Source organism: Triturus cristatus, chromosome 11 (assembly GCF_964204655.1).
Source record: "Triturus cristatus chromosome 11, aTriCri1.1, whole genome shotgun sequence".
Classification (NCBI taxonomy): domain Eukaryota; kingdom Metazoa; phylum Chordata; class Amphibia; order Caudata; family Salamandridae; genus Triturus; species Triturus cristatus.
The window spans coordinates 972294498-972318000 of NC_140594.1; the positions used below are offsets into that span (position 1 = coordinate 972294498).

Sequence of the window (23503 nt, forward strand, 5' to 3'; positions counted from 1 at the left end):
TCCTTGATGTATGCTCTGACCTTGTCAGTCACCCTGTAGGCCTTGTGCCTCACAGGAGTGCTGTCCCCGGTGTCCACATCATGGACACACCACTGAGTGACACCAGGGATTAAGGAGAACAGATCAGGGAATTGTACCAACAGGTGGCGACAATCTTGCTGCTGCTCAGGGGTCAGTGTGTCAGAGAGGGCAACACCATCCACTGACCCATCTTTTTCTTTTGCACACAGGAGGTCAGGAAGAGGCTCACTCTCCTCCTCCATCCCAGCATCTGTGGCAAGGACCATGCCCACTTCGGACCTTTCTAAGTGGGGCTTTAACCGGTTGACATGCAGGACCCTTAAGGGGTTCCTGGGAGACTTCAAGTCCACCAAGTAGGTGACATCGCTCTTTTTCTCCACAACCTCAAATGGTCCAGTCCACCTGTCCTTGAGCGCACAAGGTTCCACAGGGGCCATGACCCAAACTTTCTGACCAGGTTGAAGCTCAACCAGAGTGGCATTCTGATCGTACCACCGCTTCATCTCTTCCTGGCTGGCCTCCAGATTTGCCTGAGCAAGATCTCTGAAGCGCCGAGTCTGGTTCCTAAAGGCCAGCATGTAACTATATACATCCTGGGGAGGTTTCCTGGGAGATTGCTCCCAGCCTTCTTTGACCAGACTCAAAGGTCCTCTTACCGGGTGACCATACAAAAGCTCAAAGGGGCTGAACCCTAGAGACTTCTGTGGCACCTCACGGTAAGCAAACAGCAGGCATGGCAAGAGGACGTCCCATTTACGCCTCATCGGTTCTTCAAGACCCATGATCATGCCTTTTAGGGTCCGGTTGAATCTCTCAACCAGCCCATTACCTTGAGGGTGGTAAGGAGTGGTAAACTTGTAGGTTACCCCACACTCCTTCCACAGAGACTTCATATAATTCGAAATGAAGTTGGTGCCCCGGTCTGACACCACCTCTCTGGGGAACCCCATGCGGGAGAAAACACCCATCAGTGCCCGTCCCACCACGGGGGCCGTCACTGTTCGGAGAGGGATGGCTTCCGGGTACCGGGTGGCATGCTCCACCAAGACCAGGATAAACCTGTTGCCCATGGCTGTCTTGGGGTCCAGTGGCCCCACAATGTCAATTCCCACTCTCTCAAAGGGGGTACTGACGACGGGAAAAGGTTGGAGGGGAGCCTTCTGCTTCCGCCCACTTTTCCCACTTGCCTGGCAAGTTTGACAGGTCCTACAATGGATATCTGAATCCCTTCTCATCTGGGGCCAATAAAAATGGGTGACAAGCCTGTCATAGGTCTTGTCCTGCCCCAGATGTCCAGCTAACGGAACGTCATGAGCCAACCCCAGTAGGAAGGCTCGGAAGCGCTGGGGTACCACCAGCACACGGGCTGACCCAGGTTCAGCAGCCTTAGGCTCGCTATACAGGAGGTCGTTCTCCCAGTAGACCCAATGTGATCCTGACTGATCACCTGTCGTTTGGGCTGAGGCCTGCTGCCTCATACCCAAAAGAGAAGGGCACACTTTCTGTTCAGCACAAAATTCCTCCCTGGAGGGACCACCATCCTGCTGCCAATGGGTCAGCTCGGGCAGGTCTCCCAGTTCGGCCACTTGTTCTCCTGTCGGTTCCAGGGCATCCCCCTCAGGGTCTGCTCCCTCCTGGACCGCGGGAACGATGGGGGACGGTTTCCCGCGCCCCCTGCCTCTTCTCTTCACGGTTGGGACCTGGGCCATACTTTCAGGCTCCGGGCCCCCATCAACACCCTTACTAACTGACATGGACCGGGTGGTCGCACACACCCACTCAGGCAGACCCAACATTTCCAGATGCGCTTTTCTCTCCACCTTAGCCCAAGGGGAGTCCTCCAAATCATTGCCCAAGAGACAATCAACAGGCATGGCGGGCCTCACAGCAACCTGAAGAGTACCTGAGACCCCCCCCCACTCAAAGGGAACTTGAGCTACCTCACACTGACTCTGTGAGTTGTCAGCAGCTACAACGGGGTAGAATGCATGAGGGACCACCTGCTCTCTGGACACCAAGTGACACTTGACAGCTGTCACACTCGCTCCGGTGTCTCTGAGAGCTTCCACCCTATGGCCATTAATGGTCACCCACTGCCTATATTTCTTAGTGTTACTAGGCAGAGGGGTTGGAGGGACCATTTCCACGTCTCCTAAAGAGACCAGGGACATTTCTGCGGGACCCCACCCACCGGGGGCACCCATCTCCTCCCCTCCCAGGGCTACACTCGTTACCTGACGAGGGGGTGCACGCGGCGGTGCATTCGAATCCTTCATGGGACACTGGGGATCATAATAACGGTGTCCCACCTGCTTACAGGCATAGCAGGTCATGGGGCCCCTGTGAACAGGTTTACCTGTCGGGGCCTCTGGCTTCTTTACAGGGGGAGGCTGGGAACCCTTCCCTTGGTTCCCTTGGGGACTACTTTGGGGCCCTTTCTGAAACTCCCTCTGTTTACCCCTGTCCCCCCCACTCTTCTGCTGGGGACCCTGCCCACCTTTGGCTGAGTCTCCCACTGGACCCTTGTGGACCCTGGTACTGACCCAGCGGTCCGCCTCCTCAGCAAGTTTTCTAGGGTTAGATAGCTTGCTATCAACAAGGTGCTGGCGTAGCTCTGGAAAACAGTTATTAGACAAGTGCTCCCAAGCAAACAAATCATAAAGAGCATCATAACTATCAACCTTGCTACCCTTTATCCAACCATCCATGGTTCTGCAGAAAAAAGACACATATTCAACCCACGTAGTACCAGGCAACTTCTTACATTCTCTAAAGGTTTGTCTGTACTTTTCTGGAGTTAAGCCATATCTCAGCATTAAAGCATCTTTCATATGAGTATAAGACATCCTATCCTCAGCAGGAAGGCTCAACAAGGTATCTCTCCCCTCATTTGTAAAGCGGCTCCACAACCCCGTTCCCCAATCCTTCTCAGGGACCCGGTGGGCCAATAATGCTAACTCATACGCTTTAAACCATTGGCTAATATCTTCATTCTTACTGTAATCCTTGATCACATCTTTAGGAAAATAAAACCTACTTTCTGCAGGCCCAGATGGAGTGCTGCCACCAGAGGGATTCAACTCTAAACTCTTAGTTTTAAGCTCCATCTCCCTCACCATCTTCTCACGTTCAAACGCTAATTTCTCTCTCTCAAAATCTAATGTTTTGCTCTCCATTTCAGCTTCTCTCTTGCTTCTTGCATTCTCTAATTCCAACTGCCCTCCTAATTTAAGTTTTGCGATTTCTAACTTGTACCCCCTCTCCTTCTCCCTGTCTTCTAATTCTTCGGGGGAAAGGCTCCTAGAGGACACACTACTGCCTGGAGATGACACTGGCCCACCTGTGGGCTCTTCCTCTTCCTCTTCTTCTTCCTCTTCCGGTACCACCACCGGATCAGAGGAATTTCTGGCCTCTAACCAGGCCTTCAGCGCTTTGAGGAAGCCCTCTTTCTTTGAGACACCTGTGGTAGGAACTTTAAACTGCTTGCAAAATCCTTTTAGATCTTTTAGCGTGTAGGAATCTATCTTCTCCTTATCGAATTCCCCCACAACATTCTCCACAGGTGTAGCAGCTCCGGCATTCTCCATGGTCAAAACTGGCAGTGTTTAAGAAAATAAGCTCCAGGAAAGCGGAGAACAAAAATAGAATATCCTACCAAAAACAGATTGTGGCTGCGTTATGGTCTGCTTTCACTATGTAGCGCACACTAATCACTGCACATGAGTCATAAATGCAAAGTTCAAATCCTCACCGCTGACCACCAATGTTAGAACCGGCGGTCTCTAGTTGGCAGAGGTATACACTTCTGACAAATAGGGACCTACCAACTCTAGTCAGGGAAAGGGGATTACACACTCAGATAACCCCTGCTACCCCCTTGGTAGCTTGGCAGAGCAGACAGGCTTATCTCAGAGGCAGTGTGTTAAGCATTTATGACCACATACAGTAATAAAGTGAATACACTACAGATGGACACGACACAGAAGTTATTATAAAAATAGTATCTTTATATAAGGTTTAGCACAAGACCAAATAACGACAAAAATATACCACAGTCTTAATAAATACTCTTTGGAAGGAAAAATAATAGTTCAAGTAAGGTTTCTTCTTGGCAAATAGTTCTTTAGCAAAGTATTCTTCTGAGCACAGTTCTTTGGCAACAATGTAACCCCCACAGGAGTCACACGACGTCGAGTCTACAAGATTCCCAAGGTTCGGCGTTGACCGCGAGGAGCGCTACGTCGAGCCTGGAGTCGCAACAGACCCCACAAGTACAGTACCTTGAGAAACGAAGAAAACGATGATCCACGGCGTCGAGATGTCGGCGTCGAGGTCGGCGTCGATCGTGCCTCGGAGTCGGGTCAATCCGCAGCGGAGTCGAGGGATGTCGGGCCGGAGCAGCGCTCACGGCGTCGAGAAGGGCGTTGAGTCGATGCGATCAGCAGCGGCGTCGGGACGGGGTCGCTTGGAGGTAGAGCCGATACTCACTCCTCACTGGCGTCGATACCGGCGTCGAGACGGGGTCACTTGGAGCCGGGGCCGATACCCACTGCTCACTGGCGTTGCTGCTGGCGTCGAGACTGCAGATTTTCCCTTGGGTACTGGAAACAACACTTTCCAGCAATTCAGTAGATGGTGAAGTCCTTTGGCCCTGTGACTTCAACAGGAGACTGGCACTCTTCCAGTCCTTGGAGATTTCCTAGCAAGTGTTCAGAGAGTACACACCAAGTTCCTCTCTCCTTGTTCCTTGGCAAAAATAAAGAAGCAGCTTTCAGGTTCCTCCACAGCAAAACAGCACTCTGGCAGAAAGGGGAGGCAAGTCCTTAGATCAGCAGGCTTCTTGTCCTTGGTACAGGTTTCCTTGTCAGAAGTGATCTGAGTTCTTGGTTCAGGGGTCCTTCTCTTATACCCCTTTTTCCCTTTGTTCCCTTTGTCCAAGCAGGGAGATTCCCCCCATCTCAGGTTTGTTGTGGGTGTTGCCAGGCAGAGGCACCTGGCCTATTCACTGAGCAGGGCAGAGTCCTCAGCCGCCCAGCAGGAGGCGGAGCCAGTATTGTCACTGGCAGGAGCAGGGCTATCAGTCGCCCAGCAGGAGGCAGAGCCAGTATTGTGTCAGGCAGGGCAGGCTACTCTTCCCTCACTCTATGTGTAAACGCCCCATTCACCCCACACTGACTCACTCAGACCTCTGGAGCCACCCAGCCCCTGACACACACACCAAACCAGCAGAGACCGGTAGATAGTTGGACAAGAAAATAGCCACTTTCTAAAAGTGCTATTTTCAAACATAGAATTTAAAAACCATCCATCCTAAAGGGTGTGTTATTAAATTCTGAGTTCAGGGATACTAAACTCGACTTGCTACCATGCTCCCTGAGTCAGATAGATTATAATGGAGTTAATAATCAGTCTGCCCAGTCTGGCCTATTGGAGGCAGGTAGCCCTTCAATAGTGAAAAACGAAAATGGCTGTAATTCACTATTAGGTCATGCCACACACATCAGGGCATGACCTACCTTTTACCAACAATGCACCCTGCCCTAGGGCCTACCATAGAGGTGTCTGAAATGTGGCAAAGTGAAGGTTTAGAGACTGGTAAGTAGGTTTCCTTACCAAGTCGACATGGCAGTCAGGGACTGCACGCAGGCGCTGCGGTGGCAGGCCTGAGACACATTTTACACGCTGCTTCTGTGGGTGGCACAACCCGTGCTGCAAGCCCACCAGCAGCAGTTAACTTACACGCCCTTGGCACACTCAGTGCACTAGACTAGGGACTGAACAGTAAGTCAACCAAGCCAATCATGGTAACACCAATCAATGTAACAATTTAACATAGGGAGCACTTGCACTGTGGCACTGATCAGCAGTGGCACAGTGCCCAAAGCAATAAACCAGCAAAAACATCGTAAACAGAGGAGGCAAACAGAAAAAAATGGAGGAGAGACTCATGCCAATGATGCCAGGTCTAACACAGGGCTTGTAAATACAAATACCGCTGGTGGGCTTGCAGCACTGGTTGTGCCACCCACAGAAGCGGCCTAGTAAAATGTGTCTAGGATCTGCCACTGCAGAACCTGCATGCAGTCTGGTACTGTCGCGCTGACTGCGCAAGTGCACCCACTTGCCAGTCCCTAAACCTTCCCTTAACTACATATTAGTCACCCCTCTGGTAGGCCAAGGGCAGGGTGCATTTTAGGCATAAGGTAGGACATGCCCTGATGTGTGTGGCATGTCTTAATAGTGAATTACAGCCATTTTCGTTTTTCACTATTGAAAGCTACCTGCTCTCCATATGCCAGAATGGGCTGCTGGATTTACTACACGCTGTAATCCCAGTGGACTCATAGAGCATGGTAGAAAGTCATGTTTAGTATGCCTGAACTCAGGATAATAAAATACTTCTTTTAGTAAAGTTTATTTTAATATCCTGTGTTTGTAAATACTACTTTTAGAAAGTTAATATTTACTGACCTGGCCATTTCAGTCCGCCTCTGCGCTGTGTGTTCTGCCTAGTAACAGGGAAGAGCAGGGCTGGGGAATTCCAGGAGACATGCTAGCTGCCAGGTGGTGGGTAGAGAGATTACACCAGGATGGGTGGGAGGAGTACACCTTTGACTCTGAATAGACCTGTGCTCTGCCACCACAATGCCGGCTCCGCCCCCTGTGGAGCGGCTGATGTCTCTGCCCTGCTGCTGAAAGGAAAGAGCAGAGTCACCAAAACAAAGTGCTCCAAAACTGGACTGGGCCAGGCCCCCTGGCGACAAAGAACAAACAATTTGGTGTATGAAAGAAGGAGCCCTGCTCCTAGGAAATCAGATCCTGTTTGCACCAAGACGAACCTCTGCCTGAAGGAGAAGGACTTGGAGAAGCTGAAGGAGCAATACTGTCTCTCTGCCTGAGAGACTGGCCTGCAGTGGGTGCCTGTCTGCTGGAAGGAGAGGAAAAGACTAAAGAAAAAGACTTTGATTCAACATGTGCTTTTAAAACAATCTCCAAGGGCTTGCTTGTGAACTTGCCCCCTGATCTGCGCCCCAGGAACAGTGGGCGCTACCTTTCCCCCAGAAGAGGAGAAGTGGCTGGACGCAATTCTGTGAAGCTTACTCCCAGAGAACCTGTGTGCCTCTCCCCCTTTCCCAGCACCGTGACATCTGCCACCTGGGGCTACCACGAGCACCGCCAGGACCTGCCTAGCTGGTCCCAGCACCGCAAGTACCTGCCCCTCCGAGCCGTAGCTTGCACCGCAAAGAAAGGACCCTGAGTGTCTGCGCACCGAGCCTTGGCGACCCCGCGCCGCCGAGATCCCCGCAAGGACCTGCGACATACTGGTGATCTACCGAGAAGCCGTCGGCGCTGCAACGCGCTAAGAATCGCCCCGGAGCTGCCTCCCCCTCCTCTGACCTTGGTCGTGTGGCTGAGACCTTCTTCAAGTGTGCGACGAAGCACCGCCGCCCTCTGACTGTGAGGGACGACACCGCAACGTGGGACACCTCTCTGTGGAACCCCGAGGCTGCCGTGACCACCCCCGTGAAGAATCAAGGTATTTGGGACTGTTTGCGCTAAAGTACGGCCCGTACTTGCCTTCGTACGAGCCGTACCTACGTTGGGAATATTTGGGACTTGTGCGCGTGATACGGCCCGTACTTGCCTTCGTAAGGACCGTACCGGCCTTTAACGTATTTTCAACTGATGCCCCTTGGGACGGCCCGTACTTGCCTTCGTACGGCACGTCCCTGCAGTGAACGTATTGGTGACTGGGGCGCTGTAGTTTGACCCGTACTGCCTGTGTACGGCGCGTCCCTGCCTTGAAATAACTTGTGACTTGTGCCTTAGTTCGATCCGTACTGCCCTGGTACAAACCGTACCCGCCTCGGTTTGAGCCGTACTGGTGTTGCCGTCCGTGTTCGGCGCGTCCCTGTCACTGTACGGACCGTACAGCATTGAAAAGCATTGCCGGCGCTCACGCGGGAAGCGTGAGACTTGGCAAGCGAAGCCTGGGACGAGTTCGACACATACCTACGTAGGTACGGCCCGTCTGGCTCAAGGCTTGCATACGCGTACTCACGCGAGAAGCGTGAGAAACGGCACGGCGGACTAAAATAGCAGTACGAAGCGTACCTGAGGCGCTACGAAGCGCACAACCCCCCAAAGAAGCTTATTTTGAATAGAACTGTGCCATTTTTGCAACTGTGGACTGCCTCTAAGCATTTAAAGAGTAACTGGATTATTACTTACAAGAGAACTGTATTTTATCAACATGCCTGCAAGAAATCTTTTATATAAAGACCTATATTTTTACAGAAATACAGCCTTGTGTCTTTGTGTGGTGGGGAGGTAATTATTGTGTGGGACAACTTGAAACGCTTAACCTAATGCCCTCTGGAATCTAGCCGGACTGCTCGCGCCACGTTACCTAGAGGGTGAGCTGGGGTTATTTTTAAAGAGGTGATCCTGACTTAGAGGAAAGGGTCCCTGCTTGTCGCAAGTGCATACCTGCGCCAACCAGAGACCCCGGATTCTAACAGCTGGGTCTGAACTGGAATGGCTGGAGGAGTTAAAAAAAGATGGATTTAGGTCCAGATCTCTGTACTGGGGTGAATGTTTGATATTGTGCAGCATTCTGTTCATCAATTGTTCTTTTTGCACTTTTCTAAATGTGAACAGTCATATAGTTTTACTGATAAAAACTGTATTGCACACAAATGATAATGTGTGGAAATCAGGTTTCAGAGAATACTTATCATTTGTGCATCATAAAGTAAAGTGTCTTGATTTTCTTTGGTCCTATTAACATCTTTGTTTCCATCACACTTCAGAATTACAAAAACAATGTGCTTCATTTTTGCTTTTCCGACTGCTAAATGCGTACAGTTCATTGACAGGTGTTGTAAAGTGGTCCTCGCTGAAGGGTACCCCAGACTTTTTGCCTTCCTCCCCCTATTTTCTGACCTTCTTTTTGCTTGCTTTCGGACTCTGAACACTTTACCACTGCTAACCAGTGCTAAATGCACGTGCTCTCTTCTCTAAAACATGGTACAATGGTTTACACCTGTTTTGCATATTTCTTTTACTTGTTAAGTCCCTTGTAAAGCGGCATACAAAGTACCCAGGGCCTCTAATCTAAATGTTACTAGGGGGCCTGCAGCACTGATTGTGCCACCCACATAAGTAGCCTTTCAAACCTGTCTCTGGCCTGCCATTGCAAGGCATATGCCTGCAGTTTACTGCCACTTTGACTTAGCATTTAAAACCACTGGCAGGCCTTAGACTCCCATTTTATTACACATAAGTCACCCCTCAGGTAGGCCCTAGATAGCCTAAAAGACCTAGTGCTGTGTAAGTAAATGTTCGGACATGAACTTTTAAGTTGTACATGCCCAGATAGTGCTAAACAGCAAAAATATTTTTTTACTACTGTGAGGCCTAATCCCCTCATAGGCTAGCATTGAGTATTCCTTAAACACTTTTAAGCTTTTATTCTTGATTAGAAAGGAGTAGCTGCATCATGTTTCATATCTTTGGAATGGTACTGATAATTCCTCTTTACTGGGAATTTTCATTTTTGTTTTAGAAATACTACTTTTAGAAACTTGACATTTCTCTGCTCTTATTGCTCTGTGTACTTTGCCTCATGTCTCCAATACAGCTCTGGGATGGGTGGAAGCCACACTTTGCGCATTCCCTCTAGACAGCTACAACCACTGGAAGGGTGGGTGTGACAGAGAACCCATCCAGAATTCATCTACATTTTAACAACCCTTCCTGGGCAAGAAGAGTAAGGGGGAGCTGACATACCCGAATAGGTAGTGTCCTGTTTCCCACACAAAGGGCTGATACCCCGTACTGATAGTTGAGAGCTAGGGCTGAGATGAAAGAGGGACCTGTGCACTTCAAGGGCCTGCTTTGAAGTCACCCCCATTTCAAAGGCACAACTGGGTATAAGTACTGAGGCTCTGACCCTGACAGGATAGTACACTACTGGACATGTGAAGAACTCTGCCAGGGGTAAAGACTGCTGTGCTACAAGGATTGCCACTCTGCTTGACTGCTGCTTTGGAAGAAATGGTGCTCTACTTTGCCCTGCTGCCTGGTAATCTCTGCCCTACTGAGGACAAGGACAGGACTCACTTGAACCCAAAAGTGACTCCAAGGGCTTACCGGCTTGCCCCCTGTTCTGAAGTCTCAGGGCCATTAAAGACTTCCTACAACTCTGCCAATGTAGCCCTGGGCCCTTGAAAGGTGATTTCTGTTGTCCAGAACAATCACAATCGACACAGTAATGACTTTGCACTGATCAGAACTGGCGCATTGCCCTTTGACATCGATGCAGGAGCCGATTGACAACCTCGCTTAGACAGCCTGTGCGACTTGATGCCAACTGACAGTCAGGCATTGGAAAGGGGTTTTGATATGAAGCCTTCTTCGACTGCACGGAATGGCGCCAACAATTCAACTCCATCCACCGGATTTGTGGCGACGCGGCGCCTCCTTGCATCAAGTCTTTAACATCAATGCTTAATCCATCCACTTGCCTGAGTCCTGTAGCTAGTCTGTCCTCCATCATGAGCGACCTGAAATTTAAATTGCCCCAGGTCCAATGAGACCGCAAGTAACGCCTTGGTGCTATTGACTTCTAAGCACTATTATTGATGTATTCTTTAAAAATTCATACTTCTGGTTCTCCATATTGGATTTTTGTAATTTTGGTCTTGATTTTCTCTTAAAAATATTATCTATTTTTCTAAACCTGTCTGGAGTATTTTGTGATGTTTTTATTGTGTTGCTATGTGTGTGTGTGTGTGTGTGTATGTTGCACAAATACTTGCCTCTTTAGATAAGCCTGACTGCTCTATGCCACACTACCAAAGGGTGAGCACAGGTAATCTTTTAGTGTGTATCTAGCTTACCCTGACTAGGATCGTGGTCCCTACATGGACAGGCTGCATACCTCTGTCAACTAGAGGCCCAATTGCTAATAACAGATATTTACATTTTATTATATGTGACAAAAAAGACAATCCTACAGCCGTTCCTTTCACACTTCTTGTATCCCAGCAGGATTGCTATGTACATTGCTCTGACTGCAAAGTGAGATTAGTTTGCAAACATCAACTCCCATGTTAAATCAATTTATCACAAGACATAGCCTGACATTTGACCTCTGACTTTGAAGTGCAGCAAACATGATGATATAAATAAAGAACTTAAAGTCATCTTTATTTATTGCTTGAACGTTTGCAACCTACTATAAATGGGCCTGTGACCCACCAGCGGGGCGGGACCCACAGTTTGGAAACACCCTTTGATAAAAGGGTTATGTATCAGAAACAAAGATGCACAAAGTAAGAATGCTCTCAGACTCAAACCAAAGGAATTTCAGAACTTAATGAATAATGAAGCAAAAATAGTTTATTGGCTGCTCAAAGATGCCTCTATGATGTCAGCAATAAAGTAGGCAAGCTGTTGACTTCGCTAGGGGGAAGCAAAATAGGAGCAACAATTGGATGACATTGCTCAGGGGGGGCGATGTGGAAAAAGTGTTGAGCAACAACTAGGTGGCTGCAATGTTTGCAAAATTCTAAATGTCTCGCAATCAGTTGAGGACACAAAAGGGGGTGCAGGAGGTGGTGGACTTACTGATGGATATCTTCATGTCACAATCATTGCATAAGGTGCATCTAATGTTTGAGGCGAAAATTAAAAAAAGACTGCTGGGTCCAATTGAATATTGGGTGAATTTTACAAAGACATTGCCAGCAAGATAAGCCCCCCATCTCAATGTTTGTGGAAGTCCATGAGATGGAGAAACTGCCCTATGATTTATGTTTGGCCACAATAGTGATCATACCTAAAAAAAGGTCATTGTATGGTCGAGTGTGGCTTGTATAGGCTAATCTTGCAGATTAATATCAAGACACACATTTTTGCCCAAATACTGACTATGGGTCATTTCAGTTAATACACTCAGCAATCCAGCTTTATGCTGGATCGAAGTACCTGTCACAACCTCAGGCAGTGTTTTTGCTATATGGTATACACTACGCCCCCTAATTGCACAAGCGGGGACATCCATATTGGTTGGCATTCCAGCACTATGTGCCCATCTGGGAAACACCTATATAATGTTGCCTGGTGCGTGGCCAAAGGCAAGCCAGTCTGCGCCTGGCCAGGGCTAGGGGCCAGGAACCCTGGACCATTTCCAGGAAAGCTGATACACTACTGATTCGAGGAATAAAAACTCCTCATGCGGTCATCGAAGGACGAATGCTTGTATTCAATGGCCCCAGAGTCTCTACTCAGTAAGTGTCTAAAGTGTAATCATTCAGTCAATCAGTCACTTTGTTTGATCTAAAACATAGATCATAAAAGTACAGTACAATATAAATCATCTATTTACAAAAGTGTCAATGCATAACATAAAATTATAACAGGACGGTATTGTGTCTCACCACACCCCACCCCGTTATGTCAATATTACAGTAACATTTAAGAACAAGCATTTGCAATGCAAGTGTCACAATGTGTCTTTAGGGTTGTGTACAGCAGCTGACAATCAAAGCATACACTCAATGAAAAGCATGCTGGAATAACATCAGACATAGCACAAAACATGCATCATCAGACTCCCCAACGAGAATCTACACGTCTCAAAAGCAGAATTAGATGAACTGTGCTAAAACACAGAAATAAAGATTTACAGCACGAGGCAGACACCCAGATGCACTGTGCTGCTTTCACAACGTATTTAAGTGATTGAAAGACAGGACTTGAGACCACTGCTGGATCTGACGGGAGAGTAAAGTTTACGAGCCCCCCCCCCCGCCCCATTGGAGTAATCTTCATACAACCAGAGGAGAAAATCTGTAGAAATAGAGACCACCCCCCACCCCTGTCACGGTGACGTCTTCTAGTAGCACATCTGTAGCGGCCAAGCTGGTCTGAATGAAGTCCTGAGGAACACACAATTTATGGTGCATTCAAAAGCCATACCGTGTAGTAATGTATCGCTCCTTACTCGCGCATCGCCCCCAATCTGACCCATAAGCACAGCCCTCTCCTACTTCTGTTCCAGAAACGAAAAGTTGCCCCCATAAGTCGGATTTCTGAAATCCCCCTCCCCCGCACCCCCTGAACTTTATTCTAAAAGATTAAACAGCATATCGCTTTATGGTAAGGTATTTACCAAGATGGTTTTTGTTTAATGCACATTGGGGTGGACTGGCCTATGCGCAGGGCACTGGAATTAAGTGATTTTGCACAAACCAACCAGAAGTTACTAAAAACACAATAGCGTTCGCTGCAGACCCGAGGCTCGTACCAGCACCCTCATACTGTTACTGGTGAAAAGCACCCCCTCCCCTTCCACACACATCCGACGGGCCGCAGACGCCGCGATCTCAGCGCATGCACCAGGAAAGCCTCTCACCCCAGCGCGAGGTCAGAGGCCTCCATGAAAGATTAGCATTCACTCCCTGCGGTATTTTTGGATTATCCCAATACTTTGTAGTGCTTTGTTTGGTGCCAAAACACGAGATCACTGGGCGATACTGAGGGGCTTGCTTTCTGGCGGGGTGGGCGGGGGGCAGCTTTCATCTCACTTTGAAGCCCTCCTTCAGTTGTGAATCGTGTGCCCCACCAGCAGACGCACCACAGACGCCCCCACCCTTCCTTTGAATTTTAAGCGCCCCTCCCCAGCCCTGCTCCTCTTTCACGAGTGTCTGTCTGCTGCAAGTGATTTACACACTGAACTTTATTCTAAAAGATTAAACGGCATATCGCTTTAAGGTAAGGTATTTGCCAAGATGGTTTTTGTTTAAAGCACATTGGGGTGGACTGGCCTATGCGCAGGGCACTGGAATTAAGTGATTTTGCGCAAACCAACCAGAAGTTACTAAAAACACAATAGCGCGCGCTGCACCAAAATCGGTAATCTAGCAGTCAACCCACATCCCTGTGACCTGCCAGCTACGCGCGGACTTTGCAACAAGCGTTCAACCCGCTATGCCCTATAGCTGAGAAGCCGTTAACACTACTATTGTTCACACGTGCATTGATTGCCCTGGTAATGTAGGAGGCCAGTGCCGTCATACTGTTACTGGTGAAAAGCACCCCCTCCCCTCCCACACACATCTGACGGGCCGCAGACGCCGCGATCTCAGCGCATGCACCAGGAAAGCCTCTCACCCAGCGCGAGGTCAGGGGCCTCCATGAAAGATTAGCATTCACTCCCTGCGGTATTTTTGGATTATCCTGATACTTTGTAGTGCTTTGTTTGGTGCCAAAAACACGAGATCACTGGGTGATACTGAGGGGCTTGCTTTCTGGAGGGGCGGGCCAGGGGCTGCTTTCATCTCACTTTGAAGCCCCCCCTCAGTTGTGAATCGTGTGCCCCGCCAGCAGACGCACCACAGACGCTCCCACCCTTCCTCCTGGCCTTTGAATTTTAAGCGCCCCTCCCCAGCCCTGCTCCTCTTTCACGGGTGTCTGTCTGCTGTGAGTGATTTACACATGAGCACAGTGACGTTTGTCAGGAAGGAGCAGGCTTCCTGCGATTGTCTCAGCATTGTGAAAACAAGACGGGGTAGAAAAAAAACAGTTATGTTAGTGGTGAGGAAATGGTTGCTGAAACTCGACTATGCCTTGCTACACAAGCGCTCACCATGACGTAGTTGCCCGGCTTTTTCTGCCGTCCCACTTGGACGGCCTCGCCTGCCAAAAGGTTTCTTGTCTTTATGGGGCCATGTGTTTGGCCCCATAAAGATAAGAAACCTTTTGCGACCAACGTAATTCAGGCGAGCCCGTCCAAGTGGGACGGCTCAAAAAGCCAAGCAAATACGTCACGCACAGCTCTGTTCCAATGGCTGGCCACCGTTTACCATAAACGGTGACGCATGCCAATGGAACAGAGGGGCGGGTCTTAAAGCCCCTTACAGAAAATACCCTGTTAACACTAAATCTCGCCAGCGAGACTGCGTATGCATGCAGCGTACGCCAGGCGAGACCTAAAAAGGATTACAATAATCTCAGTTACATAAAACCGCCAATCTTACATGAATTATTTCATTCATTCAATGGGTTTCATAAATAATTTGAAAAGCACCATCAACAGAGCATTACAAATAATGGTCCCTATGTGATGTATTAAAAAATTCTGAAAAGCATAAAAGAATATCAATAAGACATAGAAATGGAAAAATGCATATCAAATTGCCAGGACAGTGACAATCATAATTCCATAACTTTTTTTCTACATTTGAGATCTCCTGCTCATCAATAAAAAGCATAGGTAAGACGCTAGACAATGGCAAACAAATTGATCCGGCAACATTTGTAAAATAATACTGCTGGACGATATTGCCTGAATTTGTATTTCCACATAGGAGGTCGAATAAATCCTTTACGAGCCGCCACATACAATTTTAAGAAAAAAATGATATGCAAAGAAGAGAAGATATTCTATCGCACGGAGAAGCAGGCAGGGCTTGAGGAGAAAAGATTCAGTGTGGTTGATACAACATACATGGAATAAGGTTTAATCAATTCCTTACAAAAATAAATCAGTGTTGAGGATTTGTCACAAACAATAAATAGGAATTTGCATCAAAGGTAATAGTGGGGCTCTTGAAATATAATGACACCATAAATGTATTACGATTTGTTTCCACTCTCTCTCTAGTCTTCTTAGTTAGAAACATTCTTTTGATTCGCATTTTGGAGATTGTCAGGCAATTGGCCAGATTCTCAAACACTGGTTGCAAGCCCATAGAACTCAGGGTATTTTTAACATATTGGCAGCGGGTAATTTGATACGCATAGTCGAGACTTAGGGGCATATTATCAAGAAACGGCGCTAAAATTATCACCGCTTTAGCGGCAGTCAAACTGCCACTAAAGCAGCGATAATGGGCTTGATAATATGCCCTTGAGAATACCCATAGAAGCCCATGTTCTGGTGTCAACATGGGCTTCTATTGGAATTCTCTGCGGCATATTATCAAGCCCATTATCGCCGCTTTAGTGGCAGTTTCTGCTGCTAAAGCGGCGATAATTTTAACGCCGTGCTTGATAATATGCCCCCAAGAAAGTCCCTCATAATACTTTGTGTCAAATTTACAGTTTCTCTTCTCCACAATGAGTGCCACAGTAAGATTGGGGCTAGGCAGACAATATCTGATATATATGAAACAGCCAGCTCAGTATGACAGTTAGTATTTGAGCACCCTCGGGGAAAAGCTACGAGTTTCTTCAGAAAGCTGTCCTCAGTGCTTTGGAGTGCATCTACATTCGCCATGCCCTACACGCAGGCCTCATATATGGCTACAGATATAGCTTTTGCGGTATAGATCTTTTTGATTACTTCCAGTGGCTTAGACCCCAGTTGTTTAATAAAGGAAAATATGGCCAAAATACTTTTTTCCTATAAGAGGCTTCTATTAGCTACCATATTTGACCAGGTGTTCATTCTATCGAACAGGATGCCTAGACAGGAAGTTTTTGTCACTTCCAAATTGCATCCCACTATGTGGAAGGTTGGACGTTTCCTTGGCTGTTGCCCTGTCACTCGAATGAAAGATGTTGTGTCATTGACTTGAAGGTCTAGATTTTTCATAAATTTCACATGCTCCTCTAAGAGTTTCTGAAGTTCCATGCCAGTCCGGGCTATGAGCACTTCGTCATCTGCATAGAGGAGTATAGGGACATGGACCGAGTTCACTATGTGGACAAGAGGTGTTGAATGTAATAGGGCTGCTTCCACACCGTTAGTATAAACTGAGAACAGGAAGGGGGCGAGAACGCACCTCTGCCTGACTCTCCTGTTAATGTGGAACTGCCTTTTCCATTCCCCCTGGTTTCCCTACTGTACGCCTGCTGAGGCTTGGGAGTGCATTTGTCACATGAATAATATTATTGCATCATCTACGTCCATCTCCTCCATAACTCTTCATAGTTGTGAGTAAGGTAGAAAGGTATAATTGACAAGATGTTGGCTTTGCTCTTGCGGTGTTCCTTATATGTTGGTGTTTGGATTTCAAGATGCCATCCCACCCTTTATTATCCCCATGAGTAACCACTATCTGATGATGTAATTCATGGTGGGCGGTCACACCCGAAGGCTGAGATGGGAGCGGTTCAAAATCCAATGCCAGCTCCTGTATACACTCCATAGCTGTGTTCCCTTCCGTTGCTATCTAACCACTAGCTTAAAAAATGTGGCTGAGTCTTCTTCAAGTTGTCTGTCAAGGGCAGGTTGTAACAGTGGGGTAAGGACCTTCTCCATTCTTAACCGCAAGTCCTCATTACCGGGCAAAGTGCCCAGTGTTGTTCTAGCCTTTGATAATATGTCTCTCCTTACCTTCATAGATGAGGTCTTACTGGCTCTCGCTCCCCCTCTTTTCCTCTTGACTGGTGGTTCCGTAGGGGAGCAAATTTCCATTCCGCTAGTAGGTAGGGGGTTATTACATTGGCTTGGGTCATTGATACATTGAAGTGAGGAGTGGGCATCACACATGGGCGTTGGGCAATAATTCAAGAAATCTGTTGTTTGCAGGGCAGTCTCACCTCTCCTGTAGGGAGCTAGCGGACTGTGAATTCAATCTCTTTGAACAGGACATCCGCCGCCCTGGTGAGGAAGGAGTCCAAGGTGTTGATGCTCTTGCTTCCTTGTTCTTCTGCTTCAGCCTTCTGTTTTCCCATTGTCTTAAAATGAAGTAGTCTTGATACCAAACCTCTAGAGCAGTGAAGTTAGAGGGAGGGCCTGGCTCGGTCTCTTCCAGGCTCTGACAGGCATGTAAAGGAGCGCCCTTGGCCTGGGCTTTGCCTGGGTGGGTCAACGGCATGCCTATTTGCACGTTGGGATTGCGGGGGATGATGGAGATTATGGTTTCCACCAGTAGTGCGGTGATGGAGTAGTTCAGGCTGGCACAGCTTCTCCCCTGTTTCTAAACAAAGCAGCTACAGCTGCCGCAAGTCGATGCCATGCTTATGAGTGTGTTTGCATCGCGGGGAATGATGGAGATTGTGCTTTCCCCCAGCAGTGCGGTGATGGAGCAGTCCAGGTGGGCATAGCTTCTCCCTCGTCTGTAAGCAAAGCAGCTACAGCTGTCGGTGTCGTGCTTATGTGCATGTTGGTGTTGTGGGGATGATGGAGATTGTGGTTTCCCCCAGTGGTGCGGTTATGGAACAGTCCAGGCAAGGCACAGATTCTACCCTGTCTGTAAGCAAAGTGTCTACAATCATCCATTTGAATGCGTCATTGACAATACGTTCTCTGTTTCACATACTGCAGAGAACCTTCAAGCTTCTACACTTCCTAAGCAAATGGCAATAGACTAGCAAACCTAGTCAACTGCAGATCGCTTTCCAAACACAAAATACAAATATTTACCCTTCTCGAAGAAAAAGGACCCGAGGCCTTCTTTCTTACAGAAACCTGGCTATACGATGATAGGGAGCCAGATATCGCAATTGCCCACCCTCCAGGATATGCAACTGTTAGAAATGACCGCCCTGGAAAGAACGGCAGTGGAGTTGCTATTATCTCTAAAAACATCTTGAGTGCAGGGCATCTTCCATTCAGAAAACAGATTCTGAAAACCTTGGGTATATTCACAAGAACGTGTGCTAAACATCACCAGAGAATGCTAATGCAACTTTACACATCGCAGCCCATCGCGGCGAAATAACCCCATGTTAACGTGGAATTCACAACACGGCGGTACCATGTGATAGTCCTTCGAAAACGCGGCCAATGTCCACGATATAACCACCCCAACGGAGCTAAAAACACAAACAACACCAGAAAACTTGGGATGAGCCCATCCGCGATGAGGAAAGCAGGGATAAGCACCGCCAGGACTGCGAAACACACGGCAGGCGGGAATAAGCACAACAAAAAGCTGCAAAAGTAAGACAGACCAAACAGGAAACAACAGTCAACCACAATGGAGGCAACCCGAGCCAGCAGACAACCCCACCAAACCCATTGGCAACAAAACATTATACATGACAGGCCAACTTGGACAAGATGAATGCAGCCTGAGAGTGGACGAAGTCAATGGCAGAAAACCAGAACTCCAGCAATGATGCGAAAGGCACAAACAAGCAGAAACACGCCAACAACAAGAAGGCAGCAATGCACACCGAATGTGGGAAATGGTCTCCACCACATCAGTCTGGAGATGGTGGTGTAGGAAGGTGGAATCTGACTGCATGGTTGCCCCCACTTTTTTCCTGGTGTTTTGCTGGTTTTCGACTTAGTTTGGCTGGGATCCTGCTATTCAGGACCCCAGCCTATCTGCTTTCCCCTTTAAATTGATTGCATATACTTTAGGTACACTCCAGATTGTTTTCTGGGGTACCCTTATAAGTCCCTAGTATGTACCCAGGGCATAGGTACCCCAGAGGCCTACCAGGGGCTGCAGCATGTATTGTGCCACCCCTGGGAAGCCATTGAAAATGACACAACAGGTCTGCTACAGCAGCCTGTGTAAGGTGGTGTATGCACCCCTTACTGAGATATAGGTTACCTGTATCTCTCTGTATCACTGCACATGTAAACCTATCAATCACCCCTATGGCAGGCCTTAACAATCCTGATGGCAGGGTGCTGGGTTCCATGTGAGAGGGTGCCCTTGCATGAGCAGAGCCCCTCTGCAGCTTTCGGAACCTTTATTCCGGGGATGTTTGTGATGCAGCCAAACCATATACTCTTAAGTGCATTGTAACCTCGCAGTAAATGCTAACTTTGGAATGGCTGCATGGAAACATGTTGTGTCTGATGTTAAACACATTGGAATCATAACCCCACACCAGTAACTGTTGTGGGAGGTATGATTCCACCCTACTAGAGGAACAAACATGACAGCACCGGTATACCTGGTACCAGCTTAACAGACCCTGGTATTTTATGCATGTCTGCTGCATGTATTAGGGGCACTCCCGCTAGCATTCGTGCGGATCAGTTACCGGGTGGAGCCAGCATTGTGGAGGGAAGGCACAGCCCTATTCAGGTCCCAGGTGCAACTCCTCCCACCCATCTAGATACAGATCTCTCTATTCAGCCCTGTGCTGACTCACCCTGTCTCCTGGAATCACTATTAGATCATGCCACATACACCAGGGCATGTCCTACCTTATACTTACAATGCACCCTGCCCTTGGGCATACCATAGGGGTGTCTGATATGAAGAAAAGGGAAGATTTAGGGACTGGCAAGTGGGTGCACTTGCCCAGTCAGCATGACAGTACCAGACTGCACGCAGGTTCTGCAATGGCAGGCCTTAGACACACTTTTACAGGCTGCTTCTGTGAGTGGCACAACCAGTGCTGCAAGCCCACCAGCAGTATTTGGATTGCCAGCCTTGGGCACTCCTGGTGCACTGTACTAGGGTCTGACAGGTAAACCAAACCAGCCAATCATGGAATTTCACTAATTCATACATCAATTTACAATAGGGAGAGCATATGCACTTTAGCACTGGTCAGCAGTGGTAAAGTGCCCAGAGTCATAAAACAGCCAACAACATGTCAGAAAAAATATAGGGGGAAGGCAAAATGTTCAGGGATGACCCTGCAAAAAGGGCCAAGTCCAACAGTGCCTAGGTAAAAAATGGTACAATGGTCTAGCTGAGGCAAAATTACTGCCTGTCTGATGATTTCTTGTGTATCAGAGTCCAAAACCCCACAAATGGGTTTGATGCTTCTCAAAAACCCGAAACAAGTGCCTGCTACTGATTTAGCTTGGGCCTTGAAGTCCAGGGTGGTGTCCTTGACAACTCCTAGATTTTTAATAGAGGACTTGGATACAGGGGGTCCTGAGGAAAAGGCCACCAGTGGTCACCCAAATAATGGATGTATTTTCCGAGTAGAAGGACTTCAGTTCTATTTGCATTCAGGCAGAGGCAGTTGACATTCATTAATTCTGCAACTGCTAGCAGTCCTCTTTGGAAATTTGACTGATCAAGCATCGGGTATCTGTAAAGGAAAGAAGAAGCTGAGTATCAACTGCGTAGGATATCAGTGCAATCCATGTGGATTTGATGACCTATGCCAATGGTTAGAAGTAAACATTGGACAAGGTGGGGCCCAATGAAGTGTCCTTGAGGACACCATGTGTTAAAGTGTGTGACTGAGAGCTGTGGGTAGGTGAAATTGCCTTGAAGAAGCATTCAGATAGAAAAGACCCAAACAAGGACAATGCCACCTCACCTATACCATTGCTTTGTAAGCACCGAAAAAAGTGTTGTGATACTCCATACCAAATGAGGCACTCAGGTCCAACAGGATCAGGGCTGAAGACCGGCCTTCATCCAGGGCACTAAGGAGTTATTTTGTGACTGCGACAAGTGCAGATTTCATACTATGTCCTGGCTTGAAAACAATTTTGGAAATATCCAAGATGTTATTGTCATCCAGGAACTTGGTCAGAATACCATTAATACCATTAACCTGTTTCGCTGTTACCTTCACAAGGAAAGGGGGGAAAGAAATAGGACAGACATTTTCAGGGATTCCCCTTCTGAAGGTTTCTTCAGAAGGGGAATAATCTTGACGTGCTTCCAAGGACTTGGCACGTGGGCTGATGACAAGGAGAGATGAATCACTTCTAAGCAAAGTGGGAGGAGAGGGGCCTGAAATTTGAGGAACAGATCAGGTTTGAGCAGGTCTGCAGGTGAGAAATATTTAACTTGCCTACAAAGAGAGAGCAGCTCAGGCAGACACAAAAGAGGAAGCAAATTGAGTGCTGGTGTAAGGCTACTAACAGCTGGCAATGCAGTGGTGTCTAGCCTTCTCACCCTAAGTAAGCTGGGTATGACCAGACGTGGGTCCCGGGCTCACTGTGCCACTGGATTCAAGCTATCCTGGCTGATGAGGGGTGAAACCCCAAAACCGGTCCTTGGATGCCTCTTTCCAGTCCAGGGAGGACCGGGCTTGGCAGTTCGGGCTGGACTGTTCCCATGAGGCACAGGTTCAAGACAGATTTACAAATGGCCAGGTCTAAATTGCGGTGACATGGTGAGCAAATATTGATGTATTTAACCCAGATCTCTTGACTGGGGGTGAATGTTTTTATTTGTTCCGCAGTCCATCCATCAATTGTGTGTCTCTTGCTTTCTCGCCCTAAGGGCACCGGTTATGCCCAGACGTGGGTCCCGGGCTCACTGTTCCACTGGATTTAAGCTATCTTGGCTGATAAGGGGTGAAGCCCCGATATTGATCCTAGGATGCTTGTTTCTGGTCCAGGGAGGACCTGGCTTGGCAGTTCGGGCAGGACTGTTCCCATGAGGCACAGGGTCAAGACTGATTTGCATATGGCCAGGTCTAAATTGGGGTGGCATGGTGAGCACAATAATGATGGATTTAACCCAGATCTCTTGAATGGGGGTGAATGTTTTGATTTGTTCTGCATTGCATCCATCAATTGTGTGTCTTGTGGTGTCTAGCTTTGGTACAGGGACATTCTAGAGGAAGTGCCAGAAGATATCCTCTATTTTGCCAGTAAAGTATTCTGCTAACTTCTCACAATGCACACTAGCGGTATTGAATTTAAAATACACTGGCATAATTCACATTACACCTTTTACACAAAATCCCCCCAATGGGGTAAATATTTTTTGCATTGCACAGCACAATTCAATTTACAGTTCACTTTAATGTATACAATTCAACATATTTAGGGTCAGATTCCCAAAGATTTGTTCCATAACTGTGACTTACTCTGGGAAATTCAGGAGTTAGTCACACAAACGTCATGTATAATCACAATTAGTCAAAACAAAGTTGTAAACTAGGACTTTAGTTTTCAAACTGTACCTGGGTGAGGTCTTTCAGTAATGGGTACCTTGTGATGGCATCTTGACCTGTTGTGCTATCGAGTGCTCCCTTGCCCACAGGTTGATTTTGAATCGGGGATGCTGCATTACTCCCAAAACAGCTTTCAATAAGCTCAGGATGTCCTGGTATGAGAAGGATTGCATAGTTAATCGTAATATGAAAACAATGTCAAGTCAATGCCATTCTTTTTTTGTAAACATCAACATGTTTTTGTAGGATTCCTTTCAGTCTTAAATTGAGAGGTGTAATTAGTGCATGTGCTCACAGGAGTTAGGGCCTGATTTAGAGTTTGTCAGGCAAGATAAGCCATTGCAAATGCAATGGAGTGCCCTATCCAACAAACTCTCTGCCTGCAAAGCTCTTTTAGAGATAAAGGACCTTCAGTTTTCTGTCAAAGGATCCCCCTTTGGCTCTTGCTAGCAAAAGGTTACTCTAATAGCCCAAAGGAGTTGGGGCTGTCGGATATTACAATACTCACCCTATTTAGGATAGACAGTGTAATATTATTTTTTTTTCTCTGTCACCACAAGTAAAATCCTGGGATTTATCTGTGGGAGAAAACATCCACAGTGTAGAAGGATCATTGATTTTTGTTTTTCAGAAAAAAATTCATGCCTTTAGGCTTTGTTAATGAAAACAAAAATTCTGGAAA

At 47.6% G+C, this 23503-nt stretch overlaps 1 protein-coding gene across 5 annotated transcripts in view; it reads right to left on the reverse strand.

Annotated features, from left to right (window-relative positions):
- Nucleotides 1–23503, reverse strand: part of LOC146785767 (phospholipid scramblase 1-like) — a 644815-nt gene that overhangs the window by 505667 nt on the left and 115645 nt on the right. For all 5 annotated transcript variants that reach the window (XM_085633631.1, XM_085633630.1, XM_085633627.1 and 2 more), the window contains one exon: nt 22831–22973. In XM_085633631.1, the coding sequence (XP_085489757.1) occupies nt 22831–22973 (143 nt within the window). The remainder of the gene's footprint in view (nt 1–22830; nt 22974–23503) is intronic.